Source organism: Micromys minutus (assembly GCF_963924665.1).
Source record: "Micromys minutus genome assembly, chromosome: 4".
Lineage (NCBI taxonomy): Eukaryota > Metazoa > Chordata > Mammalia > Rodentia > Muridae > Micromys > Micromys minutus.
This window is the reverse complement of record NC_137973.1, coordinates 55,625,448-55,651,192: the sequence shown is the minus strand read 5'-3', so window position 1 is coordinate 55,651,192 and position 25,745 is coordinate 55,625,448. Positions and strand designations below refer to the sequence as shown.

At 40.9% G+C, this 25,745-nt stretch overlaps 1 protein-coding gene across 2 annotated transcripts in view; it reads right to left on the bottom strand.

Moving 5' to 3' along the window:
• Nucleotides 1-692: 692 nt before the first annotated feature.
• Nucleotides 693-25,745, bottom strand: part of PDE5A (phosphodiesterase 5A) — a gene marked incomplete at its 5' end in the record, with an annotated part of 121,547 nt that continues 96,494 nt past the window's right edge. For both annotated transcript variants that reach the window (XM_080916311.1, XM_080916312.1), the window contains 7 exons: nucleotides 693-916; nucleotides 3,817-3,900; nucleotides 4,684-4,758; nucleotides 12,734-12,797; nucleotides 14,766-14,843; nucleotides 16,062-16,162; nucleotides 19,873-19,960. In XM_080916311.1, the coding sequence (XP_080772437.1) occupies nucleotides 779-916; nucleotides 3,817-3,900; nucleotides 4,684-4,758; nucleotides 12,734-12,797; nucleotides 14,766-14,843; nucleotides 16,062-16,162; nucleotides 19,873-19,960 (628 nt within the window). In that variant the 3' untranslated portion in view covers nucleotides 693-778. The remainder of the gene's footprint in view (nucleotides 917-3,816; nucleotides 3,901-4,683; nucleotides 4,759-12,733; nucleotides 12,798-14,765; nucleotides 14,844-16,061; nucleotides 16,163-19,872; nucleotides 19,961-25,745) is intronic.

Sequence of the window (25,745 nt, the reverse complement as noted above, 5' to 3'; positions counted from 1 at the left end):
GCTTTCAGCATTTAAAAATGTGGATTGTCAAAAAGATCTTCAAGTAAAATATTTCTCTTGGCTGAGAGCTATCCAGGGCCCTCCCATGTCTGGCATACACTCTCTAGGGACGGTGGGGGTGGGATGGGTTGGGAATCATCTGGCCCAGGTTTAGAGGCAGTGCTGAGCGGCTGTAAGCTTGTTTGTTCTGCCACACAGAAGGGCGGCTGCAGGGATGGGCTGTAAGCTTGTTTGTTTGCCACACAGAAGGGGATGTACTTACTGCAAGTTCTCCCCATCCCGGAAGGAGCAGAACAATTAGGTACCACGTTTTCTTGTTTCACAATCCTTTAACTTGGTTAAGACACTTCTGACAAGTTAAAATATATTCATTGCTCCCTAACATCCACTCAGTCAGCACTAATTTCAGGATGGCTTTAAATGTCCCAGAACACATTCCGTTCGCCCCTTTGGAGAACGATTCCTAACGTGTTTGAAAGACTCGTGACTCAGAAACACTAAGGCCAGTTATTTATAACCCCCAAGCCTGACCAAGCGGAGTGTAGGAATGCCGTTCAGACCGTTCTTATCAAAGTGTTAGAGTGGGCGTGGCTGATCGCTCCACTTCAGTGGCATAAAACAAAAGTATGCAATCTCTGAAACACTTCATCATCTCAAAAGTTGTGCAAAAATAAAATACAACAGTGGCAAAGTGCACGCAAATCTGCATAGTGTATGGCGAAACCAGGCCGATGGCTGTTCGCTCACGAAAGTGTGGGGGCGGGAGGAGGGGAGACTGTCAGTCCCGCTTGGCCTGGCTGCCCTCCCCATTAATGAGCATCTTCTCATGCTGGTCTGCGAGGGCCTGCCATTTCTGTCTGTTCTTCCTGCAGCCGTCCAGCAAGGGCAAACAGTCTTCTGATACATGGGTCAGGGCCTGAGAAAAAGAAAGAAAACAACTAGAGAAGCCTCTGCCACGGGCTTGCCACCCGGACCGCATTCATTGCCTGAGCAGTGCCAAAGCTGGCGTTCTCCTAAGTCCTAGAAACACACACAGAGTATTTGCCAGGGGTTCGTTCCCCTTGGGCTACACGGCTAAGGAGGCATACTTAGGGACAAAGTGAGTACAGGCATTTCATGACAACACCGAGGGAGCTTGATGGCGAGTGGTGGGGGCGGGGACTGATGGATGGCTTGGCAGCTAAGAACACATACTGCTCTTGTATAGGACCTGAGTTTGGTTCCCAGAACTCAGGTTTGGTGCCTCATAACTGCCTAGTGTTCGGTAGGGTCCATTGCCTCTGGCCTCTAGGAACACCTGTACCCCCTCTGCACATACCTGCACGAAGACATACAAGTAATTAAGAATAAAAATGAGCCTTAAAAGTTCGAAAACACTGAGCTGTAGGGGCTCGTTGATGTAGATTTACTCTCTCTGCAAGCTGGCGCTTCCTGAGCGTGCTGTGGGAAGCAGTCTCTTAACTTTCTCACAAAGTGACTTTATACAATGTACTCTTTTAATCCAAGATTTTCATAAAGGTTATTATTATATACCAAGCACAGTGCCATTTAACTACAAGAACATTTGCCATAGCTTTCTTTGTAATAGAGACACGACAAATGCCCCCAAACAAGGCTTAGTAATATTTCATAAGGATTTTATAGTCATTACAAATGTCTCAGGCATACATCTGTCACAGAACTATGTGTGTTATATTATGGATTTCAAAAATCAATTTCTTTTTAAATTAAATGACATGAAGACATCTTACAGCACACACACCAACATCAGTAGCTATCTCTGAATAGTAAGATCCTGAGAGATTTTATCTGCCAGTTTGCTTCCCAGGACGCCCTGTTTGATGTGCAGTGAAAACATGCTACTTTCATGATAAAAGTAAAACTCTATTGACGATCATATAGAGTTCCCACCGGCATAAAGAGTGTGTATACAAACTGTACCATGGAGTGGAATCTAGAACAGCTCTTCTGACAATACTATTCTTTCTGATTTCAGGAATAGTAAAGTCAAGAGCCATAGGGCTCATCACCTGAGAAAAGCTCTTTATTCTCAACAAACAGAGAGGGTGTCTGTCATATAAAGGAGGGTTGAGGGAATCTAAAATACTGCTCCTACCCGCTCCGGAGAAAGAACGTCTACACGAAGGTGGAAACTAGCCAAATTGACCCTACAGTCAGTGGGGAGACAGAGCTACAGAGGTAGGCATGGGGTGGCCTTTTTCCTTTGTTGTCTTCTGTCCTACCTTCCCCTTCATCCTCATCAGCAGGTAGCAGCATACCTTTCAGTGCCTTTGATGGTTTGAATAAGACTGATTTCCATAGGCTCATATATTTGAATGCTTAGTTACTAGTGGGTGGCACTGTTTGAGAAGGATTAGGAGGTGTGGCATTGTTGGAGTAAATGTGTCACTGTGAATGGGTTTTGAGGTTTCAAAAGCCCAGGAAAGCAGCATCTCTCTCTCCCTCCTTTCCCCTCCCTCCTCTTCCCCCCTACTCTTTCTCTCCTTTCTCTCTTCTCTCTCCTCTTTCATTCTCTCTCCTCTTTCTCTATTTTCTTTCTTCTACCCCCATTCTCTTTCTCTCTCTCCTCTCTCTCCTCTCTCTCCTCTTTCTCTTTTTTCTTTCTTCTATCCCCATTCTCTTTCTCTCTCCTCTCTCTCTCTTCTCTCTCTCCTCTTTCTCTTTTTTCTTTCTTCTATCCCCATTCTCTTTCTCTCTCTCCTCTCTCTCTTCTCTCTCTCCTTTCTCTCTTTTCTCCCCCCTTCCCCCCCCCCGCCTGTGGATAAAGATGTAGCTCTCAACTACTTCTTGGCTATTCAAATTCTGTGCTCATTGGCTTCTGGCCATGATGATAAAGGACTAAACTTCTGAAAACCAGCCCCAATTAAATGTTTTCCTATATAAGAATTGCCTTGGTCATGGTGTGTCTTCATGGCAACAGAACACTAAACTCTAAAATAAGGAAACAAACAAACAAAACTGGATTCCTAATTAGGGTTTGCATTACCTACACATTTGGGGCAAATAATTCTCTTCATGGAAGATGAACTTTACACATCCAAGTACTGAATCTGCAGTATCTGAATTGGAAAGTTGTAGGGTTTGTCTGGTCTTAGCCTTTTATGATAACTCCACAATGGTTTCTCAAATAAATAAAACAAATCTATTTGAATTTTTAGAAACAGAGATGCCATCTCCTTTCTCTACTGGGGTAATAAAAATCTAAACATTGAATGTTAGAAGGATCTTTTTGCTGGAAGAAGAAAAGCTACACAAAGCCAAGAAGCAAAACTGCCAAAAGGAATAGGAGGGTGAAATGGAAGCCTGTATTTCTGTAACCTCCTCCTTCTAAAAAGTCCTCAGAAAAATGTCCTCATCATATCTAAGCCTCAATGTGACAGTGAAAAAAAAAGTCTGGTGACTATTTTTTTGTACTTAAGCTAAAATTAAATTTTAGCAAGATTATGCTAACACAGAATATGCAGAAAATATCTCACTGAGGACAACACCAGCACGTGCCTCTTAGCATCCCCTAAATTGATATGTCAGCATCCAGCACACTCTAGGCACTCTGGAGATATTTATACATGGAGGGAGTCAATGCCTTTGTAAAATAGGGAATGTGAAATGTATCCCTTTTTCTGAATAGACATCACATTCATCAGCAAAAAGAAACAATACCAGTGATAATTATGTTTTTTGACTCACAAGCAAAAATATGCATCTAATGTAATCTCTTCGATGCACTTTAAATTCAATTCATAACATAATCTAACTTTAGCAGTCTAGTATTTCTAGTATGTTCTCTGTAAATACCTCATACAGCTGTAGGCAGATGGCATCTATGAACCCAACTTGCATACTTGGGATTTTATTTTTCTTCTCCCTGTTCATTAGATCCTGAAAATACACACAAACAGGTCTACATTTACTCAGAGTACACAGAAAAGGTTGGCTGTAAAAGATGAATGGGTGGTTAGCTTAAGGGGTGCAAACATACGTAAATACATACAGACATGTATGTCTGTATGTATATGTATTTATTCCCAACCCTACAAAAAAAAGGAAGTGACTAAAACATAAATGATTTGAGAAGAATCCTTCTCTCCCATTTAAGATGCATATGTTTATATTAAAAGGTTGCTATGCAAACACTCTTAAAGTCACTGTTTTCCTTTATGGAAATTTATCTTCACAGAATAGTAAAGGAGTGCAATGCAGCTGTTTATTGCCGTGTTGTTTGTAACAATGAACATAGCAAATATTACAGCAAAGAAAGTGAATTAAGTTGTGGCTGCATTTATTTCATGTAATTATGGTCTCCATATACACACCTAAGATCATTTTAGAATAAAAGAGCCTTATTATATTCGAGAAAACGAACCACAAGAAAATTCGGGCATGATATGTAAACAATGTTTGTCTTCCTAGCTTGCTTTTGCAATCAGCATGAATAATTCTTCTAAAAAGAGAGAAAGTGTTAAGTAGTAAACCTGAAGAAAGGTGACAGCAGGGTTAAGAAGTGGTATACACTTTAGCTACTTGTCACACCAGCACCAAGATTCTGAGGCCAAAGACATGACAGAGAGCAGACTGATGTACATGGTAAGAACCTGTCTTTGAAGCAAGCATCTAATTTTAAAATGTAGTGAAGAGTTCCTACCAACAAAGCAGTGGACTTACAGCCGGCTCCATGTTAAGTTCTTTTCTCTCTCTGTCTCCTTGATCAAAGAATTCGGCTGCCACGAGTTCTGCAATCTAAAACACACAGAGGACTGAGTGTTAGGGGGTAAAGCATATGATTGTTCCAAACAGAGACTGAATGAAGAAAAGGAAATTTGGCAAACCCCATGTTTCCACCACTATAGTAGCATTAGGATAAAACAGTAACGAGAAACAGAAACAATGTTGCATTTGCTTTAACCACAATCACAATCACGTGATCCTCTGTAACTAAGCAGAAAGCATCTCATTTCCGTTTTGTCAGCCAATGGCAAGACTCTCCCCACCTGTATGAATAACCAGCAAACTACTTAATGAGCAACCATTTCTTTAATTAAAAAAAAAAAAAAAAACCTCACAAAATTCCTTAAGAATTTCATATAATGTGTTTTGATCATATCCACCCTCCACTCCTTTCCTAACTCCTCCCAGATGTACCCCTCCTCCCCACTTTTGAAATTTTTTTTAAATTTTGAGGTTATAAATATAATTATAGCATTTTCTGTTTCCTCCTTCTAAACATCTCTCTATATCCTTTGTACACAAATTCACGGCCTTTTTTTTTTCATTAATTGTTATAACGTGGTGTGTGTGTGTGTGTGTGTGTGTGTGTGTGTGTGTGTGTGTGTGTGTGTGTGAAGATAGTTTCTCCTGCCCCACCATTCTTTAGTTGTCTGTAGACTTTTCGAAGGGTTGAGGCCTTCTGAGTTTTGCCCCAATATGTTATCTTATTTATTGGCATCATCCTTGTTCAGCTAACATTTGGGTACTCAGGCTAATGAGACTTTATGGATGTAGCTTCTGGCAGTCCTAGGAGACAAATGTCACAGCAAACTCATGTCTTAAACACTTGTTTATAAAAGATGTATGAAAGATACCACCATATACTGTATTGAAACTAATTGACAGGTCTTTAAGTTTCTTGTAATTTCTCCTTTGATTTTTTTCTTGCAATTTCTGTTGCTGATGAATATTCTGGTTTGTTTATCTTATAGTTTCTCAGGTCTAGTAGACCACATTCTTATGATGCCACTTAAAGATTTCTGGAGGCTCAGCTAGATTGACATCTCACTTTCTTCTCAGCCCATCTCCTTAGGCACGATGCTGCAGACTTCTAGTAGAAGCTAATTATATGGCATCTGCCCCTCTTTTTGTGATACTGGTACTAATTACTGGTGTTTTCCAAAGTCCATTTTTAGGGAATTTTCACAAGGGTAGCAGTCAAAGCCAACACTTCTTAGGTTTATTTATTAGTTTAAGTACCCTAGAAAGTTTCCCAAATCAATTATTTGGTTGTGCTTCAGTGTAATTCATATTTAAGAAAACAGGTTTCCTCCAGTATATCCATTAAAAACATACTTGGTTCTCAGGCATTTACCAAAGGGGACAATGGAAGGTAGCCAAGGATAGTTTTGGTTTGGAGAGGGGTTCTGAAAGAAGGGGCATTTGAGAGCTGAAAACATAAATGATTCAAAATCAAGTGTGGGTCCAAGCTGCTGGCCTATGCTTTGCTCAAAACATCTTTCCAGACTGTTCTCTGTGTTCTGCTCTGGCTTTCTCTTGCTCTTCTAAAAACTCTCTGGATAGCTCATCTCTTGCAAATCAAAAGCCCAGTCTTCATTTAACATATCAATTCAGTCTTTACCCCAAGTTGCCTTTTGATTATCTCATGAATCAGCATCCCAGGATCCCAGGCCCCTGATTCTTAGGAAGAGAAGCAAGCACAAGCAAATAATAGGATAGCTGGGTGGGACCCTGTCCTGGAATTACCAACTGGACCTAAATTCACTCTGTCCCAAACTGACCTTGAACTCAGAAATCTGCCTGCATTTGTATCTATCTACCTGTCCATATCTTTCTGACAAGCTGGCTCATGGTGTTGCTGCCTCTGTTCCTTTAGATCTGTGAAGCTCCTTATGCAATTCATATTGCATCCTTACATACTACATAGTTGAAAAAAAATATACTTTCGAACTCATGTTTTTAGAGTTCTTTCCCGAAGCCTTAAGGGTTGTCCTGAAAGTTCCAGTGTTTACCATTTTTGCTAAAGACATAGACACACTCTTAACTCCTGGATTCATGCTGTCTCTGATTATCATGGAGACATCAGCCTTGAGAGAGAAGACATTCCTTGAAGGACGAATATGAAAAATGTATTATACATTGTAAAATTATTTATCATAATCATCATCATTATTATTATACAAACAAGCCTTATACCCACTGTAACCATTAGCACTCATGGAGGCCCATGCTCTGCTACCTCTGTTCGAGGGGCAGGAAACTACGTCATATTGTCCCTTACATGGCTATGCCAGACTCGGCAGGTTTCATTTTTATTAATAGCTTCATTATTTGAATTCCTGGATTTAAACATATTTATATATTTTAGTTTTTCTGGGGGATAAACTTCTTCCATTTGACCAGGGCAAACTTCTTGGGCTGGGTCTCTGTTCTCTGGACACAACTCTATTGCTTTCTGGTAACTTCCTTACTCTCAGTGTAACAAGGACGCCTGTACTCACCTTCTTGCTCCCTAGTTCAACCAGTCTTGATGAAGCCATAGCTGCTCCAGACTGAGTCAGTTAGAGGCTACAATCCAGCAGTAGCTTCTGCACAAATTGAAAGAGAACTTTCCTCTGTGATTTATCTATTCACCTGCTAAAGGCTCCCAAAAGTATCACTATCTGCTACTGACACTTGAAGTGCCATCAGGTCTACAGATCATGTGATCCAAGCGATAAAGCAGCCTATACAGCAGCCTGGACCTTTTGAAGAGCCGTCTCCTGTTCTAGGCTCCACACAAAGCTAGAAGCTTTCCTTGTCACTTAGTATTTGGGCCACAGTCATATACACCCAAGTGAGAAATGTGCTGCCCAGAGAATCTAAATAGGCCTACTAAATGTTGTGTTTATTCCTTAGTGGTGGGAGGGGCCAGGTACAACAACTTATCCTTCACCTTAGAAGGAATATCTCATTATGCCTCACACTACTGGACTCCTAGAACTTTCACTGAAGAAGAAGGTCCTTGGATTTTGATGGGATTCCTTTCCTGTTCTCTAATGTGCACATGTGGTAGCAACAAATCTAAAATGGTTGTTTCCTCTTGCTCTCTGCCCAGTCAGCATAATGTCATCAATAGAGTGGATCACTGGTGTTATTTTTTGGAAGAGACAGAGAACTCAGGACCTCTGGAAGAGCAGTCAGTGCTCTTAACCGCTGAACCATCTCTCCAGTCTCTGACACCTTCAAAAAAAAAAAAAAAACTAACAACCCAAAACTGTGTGAGCTTTCATACTAAAAACCTTGAGCCAACACTCTGTGGATCTGTATCAATAAACTCAAGCTGATCTAGTTTCTTCCACCATTATCCCACACCCTTAACATCCATTCCCACATGTATTCTCCAGACTTCTACTTAAATGAATTAGCAAACTCAGTTAAGCTCTTCTGTGATATAGCATACCTCCTCATGGAATACACTATCTCTCCTATAGGAGCCTATAGGCTCTATAGGTCTAGAGGCAACTATTGGTAGGCCCTGAGAGACAGCAATATTATCTTGCCTGGCATCTCCTATAGAAAATCACTGCTGGGATTAATTCTCTTGGGCAATGGCAGAAAGGGCAATATTTTTGCAGGAGGTCGGGGTAAGGATGCATCCTCTGCTACAGGTGGGGAGACTGCTTCCTCTGGTGAGACAAACCCTTCAGAATCTGAGAGCTCAAAGTCCTCGCCTCAGTAGGGTCTTCCTATACATTGCTGTCCTGAGCTCTAGGATCCAGTTCCTTATCAATCAGTGACCTTCCTTAACTGATGACACCTTCTGAAGTTAGAACTTGAATTCTCACTGTATTTCAGCCATTCTTAAAACGAGGAATTTGGTTTGATTTCCCAAAACTTGAGCTCTATGGCTGCTAGAGAGAAGGCTCTCTTCCAGGGCACACTTAGAACCTTTACATTGTTTATGCACACTGGCATTACATCGTGGAATTTGTTGTTTTCCATTGTCACTGAGATGCTAGAAGATGGTTAATTTTATCAGGAAGCTCCATTTTTTTCTCTTGTTAATAAATCGAGAGGTGCTAGAAGCAATCGGACGGCACTGCTGTTCTCCCTATTTTTCCACAAGTTGTCAAACATTTTATGCATGGAGTCAGTAAATTCCTAGTTCTTCCTCGATAGGCTAATCAGAATAAGGAAATATATTTATCTCAGCACATTCCTCAAATAGTTCATACCGTGGATCTTTACTGCTTTCCAAGCTCTCAGGGGTTCCAGTAACTATAGGTGCCAGCAAGTTGGAAAGTCTGCTCCAGAAAAATTTAAAAATTTATCCCTATACTTTATTTTCTGGAGGACCATTTCTGGTATCGCAATCTGTACTAGTCAGGTTTTCTTGTAGGAATGGAGTTGATGGAAATTATAAATTATGATATATACATTATATTTAAATAATATTTATTAGAGTGGCTTATAGACAGGCCATGGTGTGAATAGTCTAACAGTTGCTGCTTACCAAGAATCTAGTATTTGTTCAGCCTACAAAACCTGGGCGCTTCAGCTGATATTTGGTCTGTGTTGGAAGAATGAAGAAGTAAGTTGCAATGCCAATGAAGGGAAGTCTCAGCAGTAGGAGAGATGACCTTGCCAGCCAGAGTAAAGGGCATGTAGGCAGAAAAGCAAAAGCTTTTTCCTTCCATATCCTTTTCTTTGGTCAGCCACCAGAAGGTATAGCTTAGACTTACAGTATGCTTTCTGAACATCTTCCAACCTCAAATGATCAGAAGAGACTCCTTTAAAGGTGTGCCCAGCTTCTTAGGATTTAGTTGACTCCAGGTACCGTCAAATTGACAACCAAGATTAGCCACTACATATAAATTTTGAGTTTGGCTAATTTTTCTGTGTCATGTTTTTATTTTAAAATGTTTTATAATAAAGTTTTAATTGTAAGAAGTCTTTTATCATGATTTTGTTTTAAAAGTAGATCCATCTATAGATTTGAGAAATTGCTGCTTCAAGGACTTGGGAAAGAGTACTTGCCTAACATGTACAAGGCCTGGAGTTCATGACCCCAAAGTTAATCAAATTAATTAATGAAATTACTGCTTTTTATTTTAAAGATTATTTACTTGTTTTATTTTTTATTTATGTGTATATTGTGTGTATTATGGGTGTAAATTCCTGGAGCTAAAGTTAGAGACAATTGCCTGATGTAAATTCTGGGACATGAAAACCATCCTATGAAAGTGCTCTTAACTGCCAATATTTAAATCTGAAGATAAAATTAAACACTATCAAATGGATGATAGTAGACTGAACCTTTGAACCTGTAGGCCAGTCCCAATTAAGTGTTATCTTCATAAGTGGTGCCTTGATCACAGTGTCTGTTTGCAGCAGTAAAACCCTAACTAAGACAGACATAAATCAATCCAGACATGATCAGAACGTTAGTCTCAAACACCAAAGTGTACACTTCCTTCATAGCATCCCATGGAACTTTCTCCAAAGCTTGCCACATATTAGGACACTCTGAGTCTTTAAAAATATGTGAAAAGTTAAATGGCATCCTTCATCATGTTTGGTCATAAAATAATAAAGTTAGATATCAACAACGGAAATGGCAAATAGTATACAAACTCATGGAGACCAAAAACACACCACTGAGTGACAATAAGGTTAAGGAGAAATCAAAGGAAACTGAAAACATCCTACAATAGAATGAGATGGAAACACAATATTCTGAAGTCTGTGGGAAGCCACAAGTGCAGAACCAAGTAAGTTTATAGCATTAAATGCCTACATAGAAAAACAAACAAACAAAAACACTGGAGAAATTTCATATCAACAACTTAATTTTACACCTAAAAGCTTTAGAAAAAAAACAAATAAATGGCACCAAAAAAAAAAAAAAAAACAAAAACAAAAACAAAAAAACAAAAACAGTGAGAAGGAATGATCAATCCCAAGAATGAAATTAATGAAATAAAAAAATCAAAATAGAATATAAATAATCAGTGAAATAGTTGGTTCTGAAAGCAAACAAACAGTTAACACAAGATAAACCTTTAGCCAAATTAGCCGCAAACCAGAGAGGATCAAATGCCTGCCGTTAGAGAATAAAGCTACACCAGAGAAGTTAAGAGTGCCAGCTGTTCTTGCAAAGAACCCATGTGGATCCCACATGATGCCACTTCCAAAAGACCCAAGACCCTCTTCTGATTCCATGGCACCTGGAATACACATGGTTCATACAAACCAACAAATTACTCAGACATATAAAATAACTCTAATTTTAAAGTAGAAAAAAATTAAAAATGAAAAGGGAGACAACAAACACCGAGGAAATTCAGAGAATCCTAATCCTATTCTTTAAAAAAAAAATCTGTCTTCTACCCATTGTAAAACCTAAAAGAACTGTATGAATTTCTAGACATATATGACCTAACGACACTTAATTGAGAAGTAAACAACTTAAATAGGCTTATAATATTCAATAGATAAAAGTAGTAATTAAAATAAATCTTCCAACTGAATAAATGACCAGAAGCATATGGATTTAGAAAAAAATTCTACCAAATACTCAAAGAAGAACTAACAGCAACACCTTTCAAATTATTCTGAGAAACAGAAACTGAAGAATTATTTCCATTTTTTAAATAAAGCCAATATTACCTTGATTCCAATACCAACAAACACTCGACCATAGCAACAAATCATAGATGAAAAAATTATCAATAAAAACTTGCAAACCCAATTTAAAAAACACATAAAAAGACTTTCCACAATGAACAACCTAGCTTCATCCAAATGATGCAGGGATTATTTGGCATACATAAATTAATAAGCGTAACCCACCACATAAGTAGACTCAAGTATAGAAATCACATGAACACCTTAGTTGCACAAAGGCCTTCAACAAAGCATAATATACCTTTGTGAAAATGTCCTGAAGAAGCTTGGGATATGAGGAACATAAAACAATGCAATAAAGCCAACTGACAACAAATATATATCATCCTAAATGGAGAGGAACTCAAAGCATTTCCTCTAAAATTAGGAATAAGACAAGGATGTCCACTCTCTCTATCTAAAATATAGTGCCTGAAGTCTTAATGCAATAAGACAGAAGGAAGACAAGAAGAGAATATAAATAAGAAAGAAGCTAAAGAATTTTTATCTGCAGGTGATGTAATTCCATACATAGAAAACCCTAACAGAGTTTCTAACAGAAAACTCCTATAATTGATAAATACGTTCGGCAAGTATCAGTATACAAAACTAACACACCGAATCAGTAGTTTCCCTTTATATAAACAGCAAACATACTAAGAAAGAAATAAGTGAAATATGTATATAATAAAAACCCTAAGACATTAAATTAAAAAATGGAAGTTGATACCAGCAGACAGAAGAGATTTCCTATGCTCATGGATTGGGAGGATTAATATCAGGGGAATGGCCACCTACCAAAAGAAGTCAATAGATTCAACACATTCGCCATCAAAATTCCTGCACTATTCTTTACAGAAATTGAAAAAACTCCATATGGAAACAAAACAAAACAAAAAAACCTCAGCATGGTTAAAATAATCTGAAACAATCCAAGAACTTGGGAGGATCCCCATTCCTGACTTTAAGCTATGATTTGATGGAGGGGGGTGCGTGGGTCAGGATCTATTCCAAGCTGGCTGCTGAACTTGGCAGAGTTTCCCACCTGCTCCTGTTTTTAGAAGCACGGAAAATTAAGAATACTAAGGATGTTCAATGCTGCTACTTGTGATGAACACCACCAGTGGCTGAAGTGGCAGAGGTGGTAGCAATGAACATGTATGTACTTTGTATGAAGCAGAGCCATGTAATCATTAAAACACGTGATGAGGTATGTGCCTCCATATTATTCACAAAGGAATTAAAGTCTATTTACTTCCAAAGATACCTTTAAGCAAAGAGATTTTTTTCTCTGATTTTGACTTTTTAGTTCTGCTTTGATTCTCACTGAGCAACATACCCGTTGTTGAATAGGCCAGGGCTTAGTAATCGCAGAGAGATCACAGGCAGTCATCAGCATTGCTCTGTTAAGGGAGACAGAAACCCGCAAGTCTTGTGAATATTTATCCTTGGTAAGTTGTTAATGATTAAAAAAAAAAGTTAAATTAAAACCCGCTTAACAACAGAACATCCAAAATTGGAAGACCAAAGAACAAACAGTATTTATTTGGGAACCTGACTGTTGTGACTGTGATACAACCTCCCTGTTTTGACTTCCCTGGGAGTTGCTCAAGTTTGTCTTTGGGATAAAAGCTTGTCTGCTATGCATGGTTTTTCCACATAGATAGTGAGATGAAATCATACTGATTAACCAGAAGGATAACATCGCACATCTTAATGAGGACATCCTGGATTATAGTGGGTCACCTTAATTCACTCAGCACCTGCAGGGCTTTCTATGTGATAACTTTTGCACAACAGAGCACCATATGCTGGAGAGTCTTTTTCTGTTATGCTGTTAGCCTTTCTCTGGTTATGGCAGTAGGAACTACCCAGTCCCTAGGCTCTAACAATGTGCCTCGGCATAAAACAATGCAGCTGTAAAAATTACCTTTGGGGGAATAGGAAGGGTATATTTAAGAGGACCTCGAATTTTCTATGTAGCCAAGATGACCTTCAGTTTCCGATCCGTCACCAAAGTTCTGGGTTTACAGGTGTGCCCGCTGTGCCTGTTTAATGTGCTGTTAGGGAGTGAACTCAGCTTTGTAGACATTATAAAAGCCTTCGAGCTGCTGAGATACGTCCCTAAGCCTAATGTCTGACTTCAACACAGTCTTTCCCCGAGTCATAAGCAAATGTCTAAAGGTCCCTTTACATAGGCAAAAAGACTATTCCTTCAAAACAAACAACTGAGGTGAAGTATCACTTGTTATTCTAGAGATACTCCAGCTAAAGTGCAGGCTCTCTACCCACTCAAGGCTAATGTCATGTTCTCTCCAATACCAGCTCGCCCATAGGAATGAGCACACTGGAGGTATTTTTAATCACGTTTGGAACCCACTGTCATGACAGATTTTCAACCATGCCTGCCAAAGGTGACAGACCACAGGACCTTGAATACAAACTTCTCTGTAGAAGAGAAAACTGGCTCAAATGTGGAGCTTTGTGGTATTTCTCTCTTTGTTATTATAGAGTGCATACTAGTCACAGGAGCAGCACCACTCATGTCTAAGGCGCTATCCTGAAAGATAAGTTGATGTTAAGGAAAGCGTGACTGTATAGATTAGGCAGCCAGGTGTTTATATGTTGTTTCTTTTTAATTTTCATATTTGTTTTGCAGACTAAGGAAACTCAGTTTATTTAAAAGAATGTCGACATCAGCACTGTATCAACACTATCTGCAATTCTGCAGGACCATTAGTCATTGGCTTTGTTTTTGTTTTTATTGTTTAAGACAGGGCCACAAAGTTTATATCCCTGGGTGGCATTGAACTTGTGATAATCTATTTTCCTTCATCTTTCCAAGTGCAGGGACTACGGCGCCTTCCTGGTTCTGTTTACTGACATAGTTATTCCCATGGCAAAGAGAGAGGCAAGCAGCAGAAGAGGTATCATCCACAGCTAGAAGAAGGAAGGAATGGAGGTACTGGGGTTGAAACACAGTCTTATTGACGGGTCTGCTGGAAGGCACGACTGTACTGTGGCCAAGGAGAAGTGACATTCACAGCCACCATCTTGTTCTCACAGCCTACAGGATGTTAATTTTTCTGTTTCTATTCCAAAGGATGGGAGGAATGAAGCAAACAGTAATCCTTGAGCCACGAAGGCTCCACTTCCCTCCTGCAGCCTTCAGTGTCCCTTCAGCAGGCAGCTGTCCATCTCCTTCCCTGACAAAAACCACCTTCAGCTCCACACTCCACTTGGGAGCAGTCGGCAACCTCAAAAGTCATTACACATAATAAACTACATTACACTTAATGAACCATCCCAATTAAGACTGCTCAGAGAATAAAGGGGCAGCAAAGCTTTCGTGGACAGGAAAGCCAACTTACAGAAACAACTCCTTTTGAAGAGGATCTTCAAAACTGAATTGATTTTTTCTTATAAGTTCAAAAAATTCTCCTCTTCTCCTTAAAAAAAAAATTAGAAAAACACGGTGATTGTGGTGAATATTTGGCTCTTTTCCCCTAGATCTACAAGACTCAAGGAATACATACTAGAGGAAAATCTCTATTGTTTCCATCTCAGAACCCAGCATCAAAGCTTCATCCACACTCAGTATCCTGCCTTCACGATCCTGGCTTACTTACAATGGAAACTTTCTTTAAAAAAAAAAAAAAGTCACGTTGTTTGTAACTCCAGATCAAAAATAATGGCAATTTCAACTCAAAGATTTTTTTTTGATAAAAAAACATAGAACAGTGTGAGTTGAAATGTGACAGCAATAAGATCTCCTAAGCACACAGGGGTAAGTGGGTCTAAGGTCTCTAATTCAGCCACATCTTGCTGCAGATTAAAAGAAGGGCTGTGAAGACATGCTTTGGAGGCAAGGAGCTAGGTTTAGATACTATTTCCCGTCAGTCCACGGACATAAGAGTCATGAGTGTCTTGGAAAGACCTCCTTTGTACCCAGCAACAAAAGATAAACGTCCATGATAAAAGGGGCTCTGTATGATTAGCTTAGGAAGTTCCACATAGAGGAGAAGCTCACACAGCATGAACATGGGAAGCCTATGCAGACTGTGATGCTTTTCAAGTTCTTTGTAATTTGATGATCCGTACTCCAAAATTACTTTTGAACAACCTAAACTTTACTCTATTTTCTTCTGTCCTACTTCCCCTTAAACTGATCCAAATTTTAATGAAGCAGACAGCAATTACATTTGTAGACAGTGTGTGTGTGTGTGTGTGTGTGTGTGTGTGTGTGTGTGTTGTAGTTGTCTAATTTCTGCACTAACATTCACAGTTCTACAGTAACATTCCTCCACAAAAGTCAACAAGAAACACGGATTACTTTCAGTGTTCTCTGCCTGCCCCCTTCCCTTCGGCTTGGTGGCCATATGAAAGAATCATGAATGGGCAGAGATTGGCAAATGGGGGAAGAGGAAGATAGGAGCCTTTGGAACCCACCATGATGCCTCGGGGCAATTTAAGAGACACCGCAATACAAGAGCGTGGCACATAGCAATGCCAGGGCAAAGGAGCAGGCTCCTCTGACCGCTTGTTTTCACAAACTGCCAGTCTGGTAACATCTGTGTTAGGACACTGGCTTCTATCAAGACTTCCCAGTGTGGACATGAGAGCATCTTCAGGACCTACTTCGGAGGGTGTCACTTCTCAAAACTTACTTAATGTACAGTGCTAGGTCAGTGGCTAAAATTGCTTGCTTGATAATTTTCAATGTGGTCTTATATTCTTCAATGGAGAGGCCACTGAGGATCTGGTTGCCCTTTATATAAAAAGAAAAACATTGTTAGTGCTCTACCCATGAGAGCTGCTGTGAAGAACAAACTCTGAAGCTACCGTTGTATGACTTCAACACATGCCTCATATTCTGAGCCTGTTTGTTTAAAGTATACGATATCCTTCCTGTTCATTATCACTGGACACCACCCTGGCAGGGAAAATAAAAACAGCCACATGATATTATCCTTGTCTCCACACATGTGTGTTTCTAACTCATAACCTCCTTGAGATTGAGTTGAAATGTAAGCATCAAATTAATATGTCCTTTTCCTTTGGACAGATTAAACTTAAATCACATTAATGAATATGAAGAATAGAGTTGTGAAACTTTTAGGTAATTGATTTGAGACACTCCTCTGTGGCTTCTACAACACACTTGATAACATTGCTGGCTCATATTTATAGACTTTAGCTAATACTGAGAATAGTACGTGGTCCTTATGAACATGACAATGTAGATGGTTAGCTGGCCTGAGCCAAAGGTGCTTTACTGGTTGGTGACATAAGAAAACATGGGCTCAAAGATCTGTAGGGAACGCTTAAAAGAGAGGAATTCATATGCAGAGAGCAGGTAGGTCTTCCCCAGGGAAGATCACAAACTGTGCATATGTAATAATAATGAAAGAGAGACCATGAATTTGCAAGAGAGCAAGGAGGGGTAGATAGGAGGGCTGGGAGGAAGGAAAGAGAAAATTGTGTAATTATATTATAACCCCTCCCACAAAGAATAATAAAAATCATGCTAATTTTTCTTGTAGGTCATGTTTCCCCGTATTCGTAAAATTTTCTTCTAAACAAGTGTGGGTAACCCATGTACGCATCACTGAAGGTTGTTTTTACATAGAATCCTGTATGTTTGTCTGTAATTAAAGACAGAGTAGCTCTTAGACCTTCTGCTAAACAAAGCACCAGCCACGCCAAATACATTCACAACCTGTGTAAACTGAATCTTAAGGCTTTCTATGTCTCGGAGCCAAGAGAGTACCGGGGCTGTAGAAGTGAGATCTGGAAGCAAAGAATAAAGTCAGGGAGTTGGAACTGATTTGCTCAGCTGGGGGGGAAGGCTGGGGGCAAAGACAGTGATTAAGGGGTAATGAGAGTCTAAAACTAACATGGATTGAATTAATGGCCAGAATCTGTAATTGCAACCACAATCATTATTTTAAAATATCTCATCATTTTAGATTTGGGCCAAATGAAACTGTTCAGAACTCTCCTGGCGCCTTTACTTATTTTTAAGATGAGACAATTTCCAGCAGAAACCAAAGTGTCTTTTTTGATACCACAGTCTCCGAAGCACAGAGTCTTTTTTTTTTTTAAAGTGTGCTTACGAAGATAGAATATATAGATGGCTTTTCTGACTTAAGCCAGCAAAATGTACAACCAGATCTCTTGTGTTATGCTAAGTAATAACATATTAAATAATAAGTGGTACATTATCTAACAAAAAAAGTATGACAGGAAAATACTTAACCCACCTTTCTAAAGATTAGTAATTTATTTCCTTTGGAACTGAACTTGAAATGAGACACCAACAGGACATTTTTAAGTTTGTTGTAGCAGTGAACTCCTGTAATCCCTGCACTTGGGAGGTAGAGGCAGGAGGATTAGGGGATGAAGACTTTTCAGCTCTTCAGTGAGATAGAGGGCAGGGTGACCTCCATGGGCCTATGTTTACTTATTTTTAAATCTACTCCCTCCCCTACCAAAGACATAAATAAAAAGCTTTAGCTACCGAGCATTTTCCCAAGGAGAGCCCAGATGTTTCTACTCTAACATGCATACGTTTCTCCAGGCTTGATTTTGGAAAATTGTACACTAAAAATAACATAGTTCATGGAGAACATGGTGTTTGGGCAGATCACTGAAAATCTGTGCTGCTTTGAATCAGAGCTAACCGAGAGAGGTTCTTGGAGGTGAGTGGACCCAAAAGGCCTCGAGGCTGCCTCCAAATGTACCAAAGCATACAAGAGCAATGGAAGAAATTGCTGGACTGAGACATGAGTCAGTGTGGACAGTGGGTCAGTAAAAGTGAATCAGTGCCCAGAACTTCACATGGCCCATAGTCGAAGGTACAATGGCCCGCTCCTCACTCTTCAAATACTTTCTTAGTAAATGCCAGGGTTTAACAATTCCTACAATAACTTGCATGTTTTTCCCAGGACACAACGTTAAAATGATACCAATCACCCATCAGTGAGCGTGTTCCATGTTATAGCAAATGCTATTAAGTCTCATATAAACTTTCACAGGTGGCAGCCAAACATGTGCAGCTTATTTTTTAACAGTGTTGGAGGGTCGAACCTAATGTCTTACACATGCAAAACACACTCTACCCCTGAGCTGCACCCCAAGTGCATACTTCATAGCTTTTTAGTCACACCAAGGCGTTAGGGAAGAGGTAAGACTTCCCTTTGCCTCAAATAAGAGAGGGGGGGGGAGAGGACAGGGGAGAGAGCGGGAGGAGACATCCTGTGTATGTCTTCTGTGTTCAGAGAGGAGGTGAGACTAGAAAGGATTAATGTGATGCATCCTGCCCAAGAAATCTCAAAGGCAAGACCAGATCGGCTGGATCTCTGTAGATGTTATGGGGTATCCCCACCATGAGGGTGCTCTGCAGGAAAGATGACATCCCCATCACCCACCAGCCACACAGATTAGGGCACTGGCAGTGTCAGACTGTTGAGAATGGCCAGATCCATTTTCCTGCCTTTCTGCTTCCTTGTTCTCTGGCTGGAGAAGTAGGAAAGGACACAGAGGCACAGGAGCACAGTGAGGAGCAGGAGATGTGGGTGGAGGCAGCGAAGGAAGAGACTGGGCTCATGGTGTGAACCATATTATCATGAGGTGGCCGTTTTGGTTTACAACGTGAGAGTGGTATATTATATGGATGGCCCTAAAAAGAGTGACCACCGTGTAATTCCCTAGTTCTCTTGCAGCCGGGGAAAAAACTAGACCCAAGTCCAGTAAGCCGGAAGACATGATGATAAAATCTCCTCAGATTGTGTATCATGCATTATGACTGTTCAATGTGAGTTAAGAACTTTCTCTCTTTTTTTCCTTATAAAGCCAACACAAGTAGACAACAAATAATGTGAACATGTTATTTGTCGATGTTATATGCTCCTTACATGCGTGTTTATTTAGCAAACAGTGTTTTTTTACGTTTACAAATATACACTTATCCAAGCTGTCGAATAGCTTTCTCGCTCCTTAACAAAATGGTCTGTGAGCGGCTAGAAGCTCCCATAAAACTGAGACAGGGCTTGGGATACAGCAGGCTGGCAAGGCTCCTGGTTAGCAGGCACAGACAGGGGCTTAGGTTCAACTCTAGCATAAGTAAAAGAAAAACAAAGGAAGGAACAGGTACTTATCCGTATGCACCATTTCATTTGTTTAAAAAAGTAAGCCGGGGCCATAAAATACCAGTTTGGTTTCTAGTTTGGAGAAATTAAAGGTCAGTGATTGAATTTCCCTTGTGAGCAACATTAGTTTTTTTTTTTTTTTTTTTTTTTTTTTTTTACTGTCCAGAGAAGTGCAGCCGTAGAATGTTTGGGCTATTCCTTCCTTACCCAAAAAGGAGTAGAGAATGTTCAAGAATTTATGATGCCGGGAATAAGTCCAAAACCTAAAAATACAACTGCATGTATAAAGCTGTCTTTTGAAACTCACAACAATAAATGACATACTTACTGGGCTGTTTAGAATCATCAAGCACTGGTCAAAATGATGGTGTTCCATGATGGAGTGACAGTACAGCTGGGCCAGCGGGTGTTCACTCCTGGGAGTGACGATGTTGAAGAAAGAGAGGAAGGAAACGTTCCCAAACATGTTACTTCACCAACTCATTAATGGCTCTGACTGAAATTATCTCAAAAACAAACTAATAATTTTCTCCCCTGCTGAGGGGAGTGGGGTAATCTCTCAGAAATAAATACTGACGTAAACTGTTCACAAAGATGCTGCCCGTTCAAAGGGCGGTCTCACTGGTTTGAAATTTGAAAACACAGGATGTGAAGAGTAAGAACAGCTCTACGCACAGCCTTGTACCACCCCATGATACCTGTTACTGTATGCGATTTTCAGGTTCAGGACCCCAACTGACTTAAAGTCTAGAACAAATCTGTGTTGCCCTTCTCTCTGAAACAATGTTCAGGCAGAAGGTTGGCGTATTCATGTGTACCTGCCTGTGTACACACGTGTGCCTGCCTGCATATAAGTAAAGAATCCTTTGAGATGGGATCCATGGGGTCTGAATGATGGAACTCGAGATGGGGTTGGGGGCAGTGTGTGTGAGTGAGTGAGGGGGGTTAGGAAGGCAGGAAGGAGGAAGATGAGTCACAGGGTTGTTTGAGTGCAGGACAGCCCGAAAGCTTTCTAAACTGAACTTGGGAGAAGCAGCAAAGATTTCCTGCTGTATAAACGAAGGGGGAAGGGTGTTTATGGTACTGTTTACTGTATGTGTGGGACAGTAGTCACAAAAGGACTTCTAATGCACGACAGGAAGCCTTCCATTTCATTTCTCATGACCCTGCACTTGTGAAAAGTGACACTGCACAATTCCTTCTTCAAGAGATAAAAGGGTCTTGTAACTTGTTGCTCTTAAAATGTCTAGCAATGGGACTTATGAATTGCAAAGCCCCACGATCATGCTAAAAATATGAATGGTTTGCTATTTCCTCGCTAGAGTGTTGTTTTCCATTTTATTTGTTCATTAAAAACGAAAACAAACAAACAAAAAGAGGCCCTGAAAAAAATTGGCTAGAGTGCAAACCAGGCAGATGCTTTGGGAAAACACAAGCTGCATATGAAGACTGGAGGGTGTGGCGAGGCACTGCCTGCTCCTGCTGTTTAAACGGTCACCGTCTTGCCGATTTAATGCTCCTATTGGCACAACCCATCCCAGTCTCCGCCCCCTCTCCCCAATTTCCATCATTCAGCTCTTCTCTGGTCGGGAGTTATGTGCAACGTAAGAGATGGAGCAGACACTGAACCCAGCTGCAGGAACAGATTTGTTGAAAGGGCCTGCTGTGATGTGTGGACTACCTGGGGTCAGTTGGGTCACTGCGGCCACTCAAGTAAGGGTGCCTCAGATAAAGAGGTGGCAGCCAGAAGGAAGTGGGGGAGAGTTGTCCGCCAGCTGTTCTGGAATGGGATCATGTGAGAGCTGGCAGGGACGTGTCATGAAATGACAGGTATGATAAGAAGGGTCAGTGGCCTCTCTTCTGGATCCTTCCATGGACTCTCTATTCTTCTCTGTCCTTCCATGTGGAAGCCAACTTTACTAGCACAATGGGCACCTCCCTCAACCACTTCAGGCCCACTAAAAGAAAAAGCCTCTTGGTGTCTGTTATGCTCACACACACAAGAAGAGCAGAAAATCAGGGAAACCGAGGCTGGAGGAACTTTAGTTGGAGGCCGGCCTAGGATACAAGGTGGGAACCTGTCCTGGAACCTATCAGCCAACTAACCAACCAACTCCCATAAACGTAAGACACACAACTTGAAGTAGAAGCTAGAGGCTACACCCTTAGTTTAGTATCTGATGTATTCGGCTGATGCTCACTGCTTATAAACTTTTCACCACGACAGACTGTAAACCTTTGGAATCTGCTGACATTTCTTTTCCATTTATCAAGAGCCCATAACAGGGCAGGCGTCGTGTGAGCTGGTTTATTATTATTGTACCTCACTGTATCAGAATCCTCACACCCACCCCTTCTTTCATCTATTCAGTGTTTCCTCCGTTCTCTAACAGACTGGTGCCAATCAGAAAGCTCTCTACCAATCAGAAAGCTCTCTACCTTGTCTTGGCCCACCCTGGGTACCTTTCATCTGACCCCATCATGGTGCCCACAGGAGTGTAGGAGAGATAAGGCCCGGGAACCACCTGTGACTAAGGGGTGAGGGAGCTTACTGCCTTCTGCCCTAGAGCTGAGTCCTTCCAGGTCTCCTTTGGTAAGGTTCCTCCCAATCACCTCTGAATACCAGCTGCTCAAATATGTGCACATTGGGAGAATCTCTCTCTCCATCTTCCATTCCAGGCTTTTCTTCCTGCTACTGGGGGCCACATATTCACTAAATCTCAGTGTAGGGTTTCAGAGGAACCTGGGCTGAGACTGTTAGATAAATGAGCATTTCTGCGTGTGTTTTCTAGATGACCAAATGTTTAGACAGAGTCTGTCACTGTCTCAATGACGATATGAGTGACAGGACTGGGGTTCAAGCGTTTCCCCTCATTGCTCACCCTGACATGGTGCTGCAGGGCCCTACAGTGTCTACTCACTGACCTAGTTAGGAGCTGGTCCAGGAAATGCAATGAAGTAGCTATAACACAAAACAGCTGGAACTTCACATGCACTTTACATTTTTAGGTGAGGCAGAAAGAGCTGCTTCACATTAGAGAGGATCTGGGGTTTATGAGATTTTTGGTTTGTGAGACAGACAAATGCCAAAATGTGCTTGTCTCTACATTCTAAAAATACAGATTCATGAATCAAGCAATGGGTGAAAATGTCTCAGATTTCCTGTTTACAAAAAAAAAAAAAATCACAAAACCAATGTATTCATGTTGCCTCTATTTAAGGCTGCATGAGAAGGCCCTATGTAAACCACTGCTGCTGTGGAATGCTATTCCCACGCTGACGTCAGCGAGCATTACTGGACCAGCATTCTTCCTCTGCATTTTCCTCTCTCGCACAGTCCTTGGTCTTCCTTGGACAGTGCTATTAGGAAATAGACAAGAAACAGAAAGCCTTGGAAATTGATTCAAAATAGATGTCCTGTGAGACAAACAGTGCTGCCACTCAGGCTGCCACCATGGTGGTCTTGACTCTGCCTGTCACACGTGCAGGACCCTGGGCTGAAATCTTCACTGCTTTGTAACCTGTGAGCCAGCTTCTCCATGCTCAACACTTCACTACTGGTGCTCCAGTTTTTCACACTAAAAGTTGTGATTCCCACCAACACACACACACATATAATTCCCTTCCATTTGCTAAATTAGCATCTTTCCTTTGGCTTCTTTCTCCTCTACTCAGTGTGACTGGCAGTTCATAACTGGCTTCCTAAGGCAGTTTTCTAATTGAGCTCTGTGGTTGTAATTTTAACCTATTTATCATGTGGCTCATGTTGTGACTTCTTCCTAGGAAATGTTCTTATTGCCTATGGCAACGGTTCACAAATTCTATGGCAATTTTACTCCATGCTGCTTAGCATTTCCTGCTTCCTGGAAGAAATCTCCTGGCCCCTCCTCCTTGTCCATTTTTTTGGGGGGCTACCACTACTGTTCTGAGAAGTGCCTACTTCCCAGCATCCTGGAATGTCTTTGTACTTTTTCTGAAAATCCTCCCCCATTGCAGAATCTAGCTCTTGTCTCATGTTCTCTATGAACGCTGGGACATGGACTATACTTTGCTTGGCCAATCTCTTTCTCTTGAAGTCCACTTTATCAGATGATGCCAGACTTGGTAGATAATTTGTCACTGTCATCTCAAGGGTCAGAGACTACAGTGTACATGTCACTTGCAAAGAACCAAAGCTCTAGCAATTATTCACAATGCATAAGCCCAACATGTAGCATAAATTTTGATGAGTCATTTTATAAGCATTGGACTTGAAACAAAGCAAATAAATGCACATGCAAATCCTACGATATCCACCACAGGCTTGATGAAGAAATTTTCTCTCCGTAATACAGGTTTTATAATTTTTTAAAAAGTGAGTGTTTGTACGTTAGCTGTTGTGTTCCCAGCTCATTTTGTGTTGAGGCAGAATCTCATGTAGCTCAGGCTAGCCTCACACATGCCATGTAACCGAGGATAACCTTGAGCATCGTCTGATCACCCTGCCTCTGTCTCCTGAGTGTAACACCACGTCTGCTTTACATGGTGCTAAGGGTCAAACCCAGAGCTCCATGCATGCTTATGCAAGCACTCTATCCATGGAACCACAGCTGCGGTCTACACCACCACGCGTGTTCACGGTCCTCATCTGTCTGAGAGAATTTCTCCTATCCAAGAAGAGTATGTGAAAGCAGTACCCTGAAATAGATCACAGGATACCAGTGGGAATCCTTGGCAGTCTCAGTCTTCCTAATAAAGGAAGGAAACAAGGAAGCCAACAGTGGTTCAAAGGGATAGCCTACTACCCAAGAAAAGCCTTACCTCAACGTAGTGTCCCCGGGGTCATTTAAGGAGGAAGGTTTTAGTTTCAGATTCTATTACCCATGAATACCCCCTTCTCTCTGAGTAACTGCTCTTATTTATCTACCGTCTTTTTGTATTGTTTTATTATGTGTCACTTAGGACGTCCCGTGGGATCTGGGACAGTGTGCCTCTGTAGAAGAAATAACTTTATATGGGATGCTTACAGTACTTTTCCACCTCAAGTGTCTGCATGACACTTCAAGTGTCCTACTTACCGGCCCCACGTTAAGTACTGGTCATTCCCAGTCAGGAAAGAAGTCCTGTTTTCCTGTACTCAAAGTACAGTGACTCGGGAAGAAATAAAAGTCTCTGAGCTACTTTAGTTTTTTCAAGAGTTACTACTTTATGTATATGAAAATAAAATTCTACAATCTACATGACCCCTGCCCCTATCCCCCAGCCCCAGGTACTTTTACCTAGAGGGAAGATGCTATTTCTCAAGATGTTCTTCTGGGTAAAATGTTTTTTTAGATGAACAAAAGTTAATAGGTTAAAAAATTGTTTCATAGTAACTATTTTTTTAATTTAAATGAGAATAGAGCTGCGATTTTTTCTGATTTTTCACTTATATAGAGCAACATGAGAACAATTTGTACAAAAAAATAACAGTGTATGTACCAATAACACACTGTTCCTTTCTGAGCTAGGCAGGGAGGATAGCCATGTGTAGGTATGGGCTGGCCACACTGTGGATCTTCTTCTGTTGCTACCTCCCTTTCATCAGTACAGCTCATGTGACACTCTGGGTCACACTCATATAAGGCACAGTGACAAAGGACATGCCACCAAGTTAATTTTTCAGATCTTTAAGTTTTCAAGTGGAAACAGCCAGTCTTCGATAGGCAAGACTGTTCTCTCTTATTGGGGAAAGCTCAGCATCAGATGTGGTTATACATCCTTTCGATTCTTCTTACAGCCAGCCTTCTGTTTCTCACAAACACCCTGGACACCTTTGGGATTTCCACTGGAGAGTGACCAGTCAGGCCACTGACACACTTAGAGACCCTCAGCAGGAACAGATCCTGCCACTAAAATGCAGTGTTCAACCAAGTCAGCCAGACTGCACCAGGGGCTCGGTGACTTGATGAAAAGTACATCAGTTTTATTTGTTCAGTTGTCATCACAAGATGCCACTTAGTGTGGTCACGAGGTTAGTGTCTTACTCTTAAGATCTGCTAGTGAGAGTGTCACCCTAATACAACCATCTCTAGCAACTGTGTCACTAGAATTCAACACAACATATGGCACACCTTCCTCTGGGTGGTGACGCTTGTGGTCTCTGAAAACACGCGCCAACCCTGTGATACAGGCATGCCGTTATTTCCATTTTAAAGGAAATGAAGGTGCAGAGAAATCAGC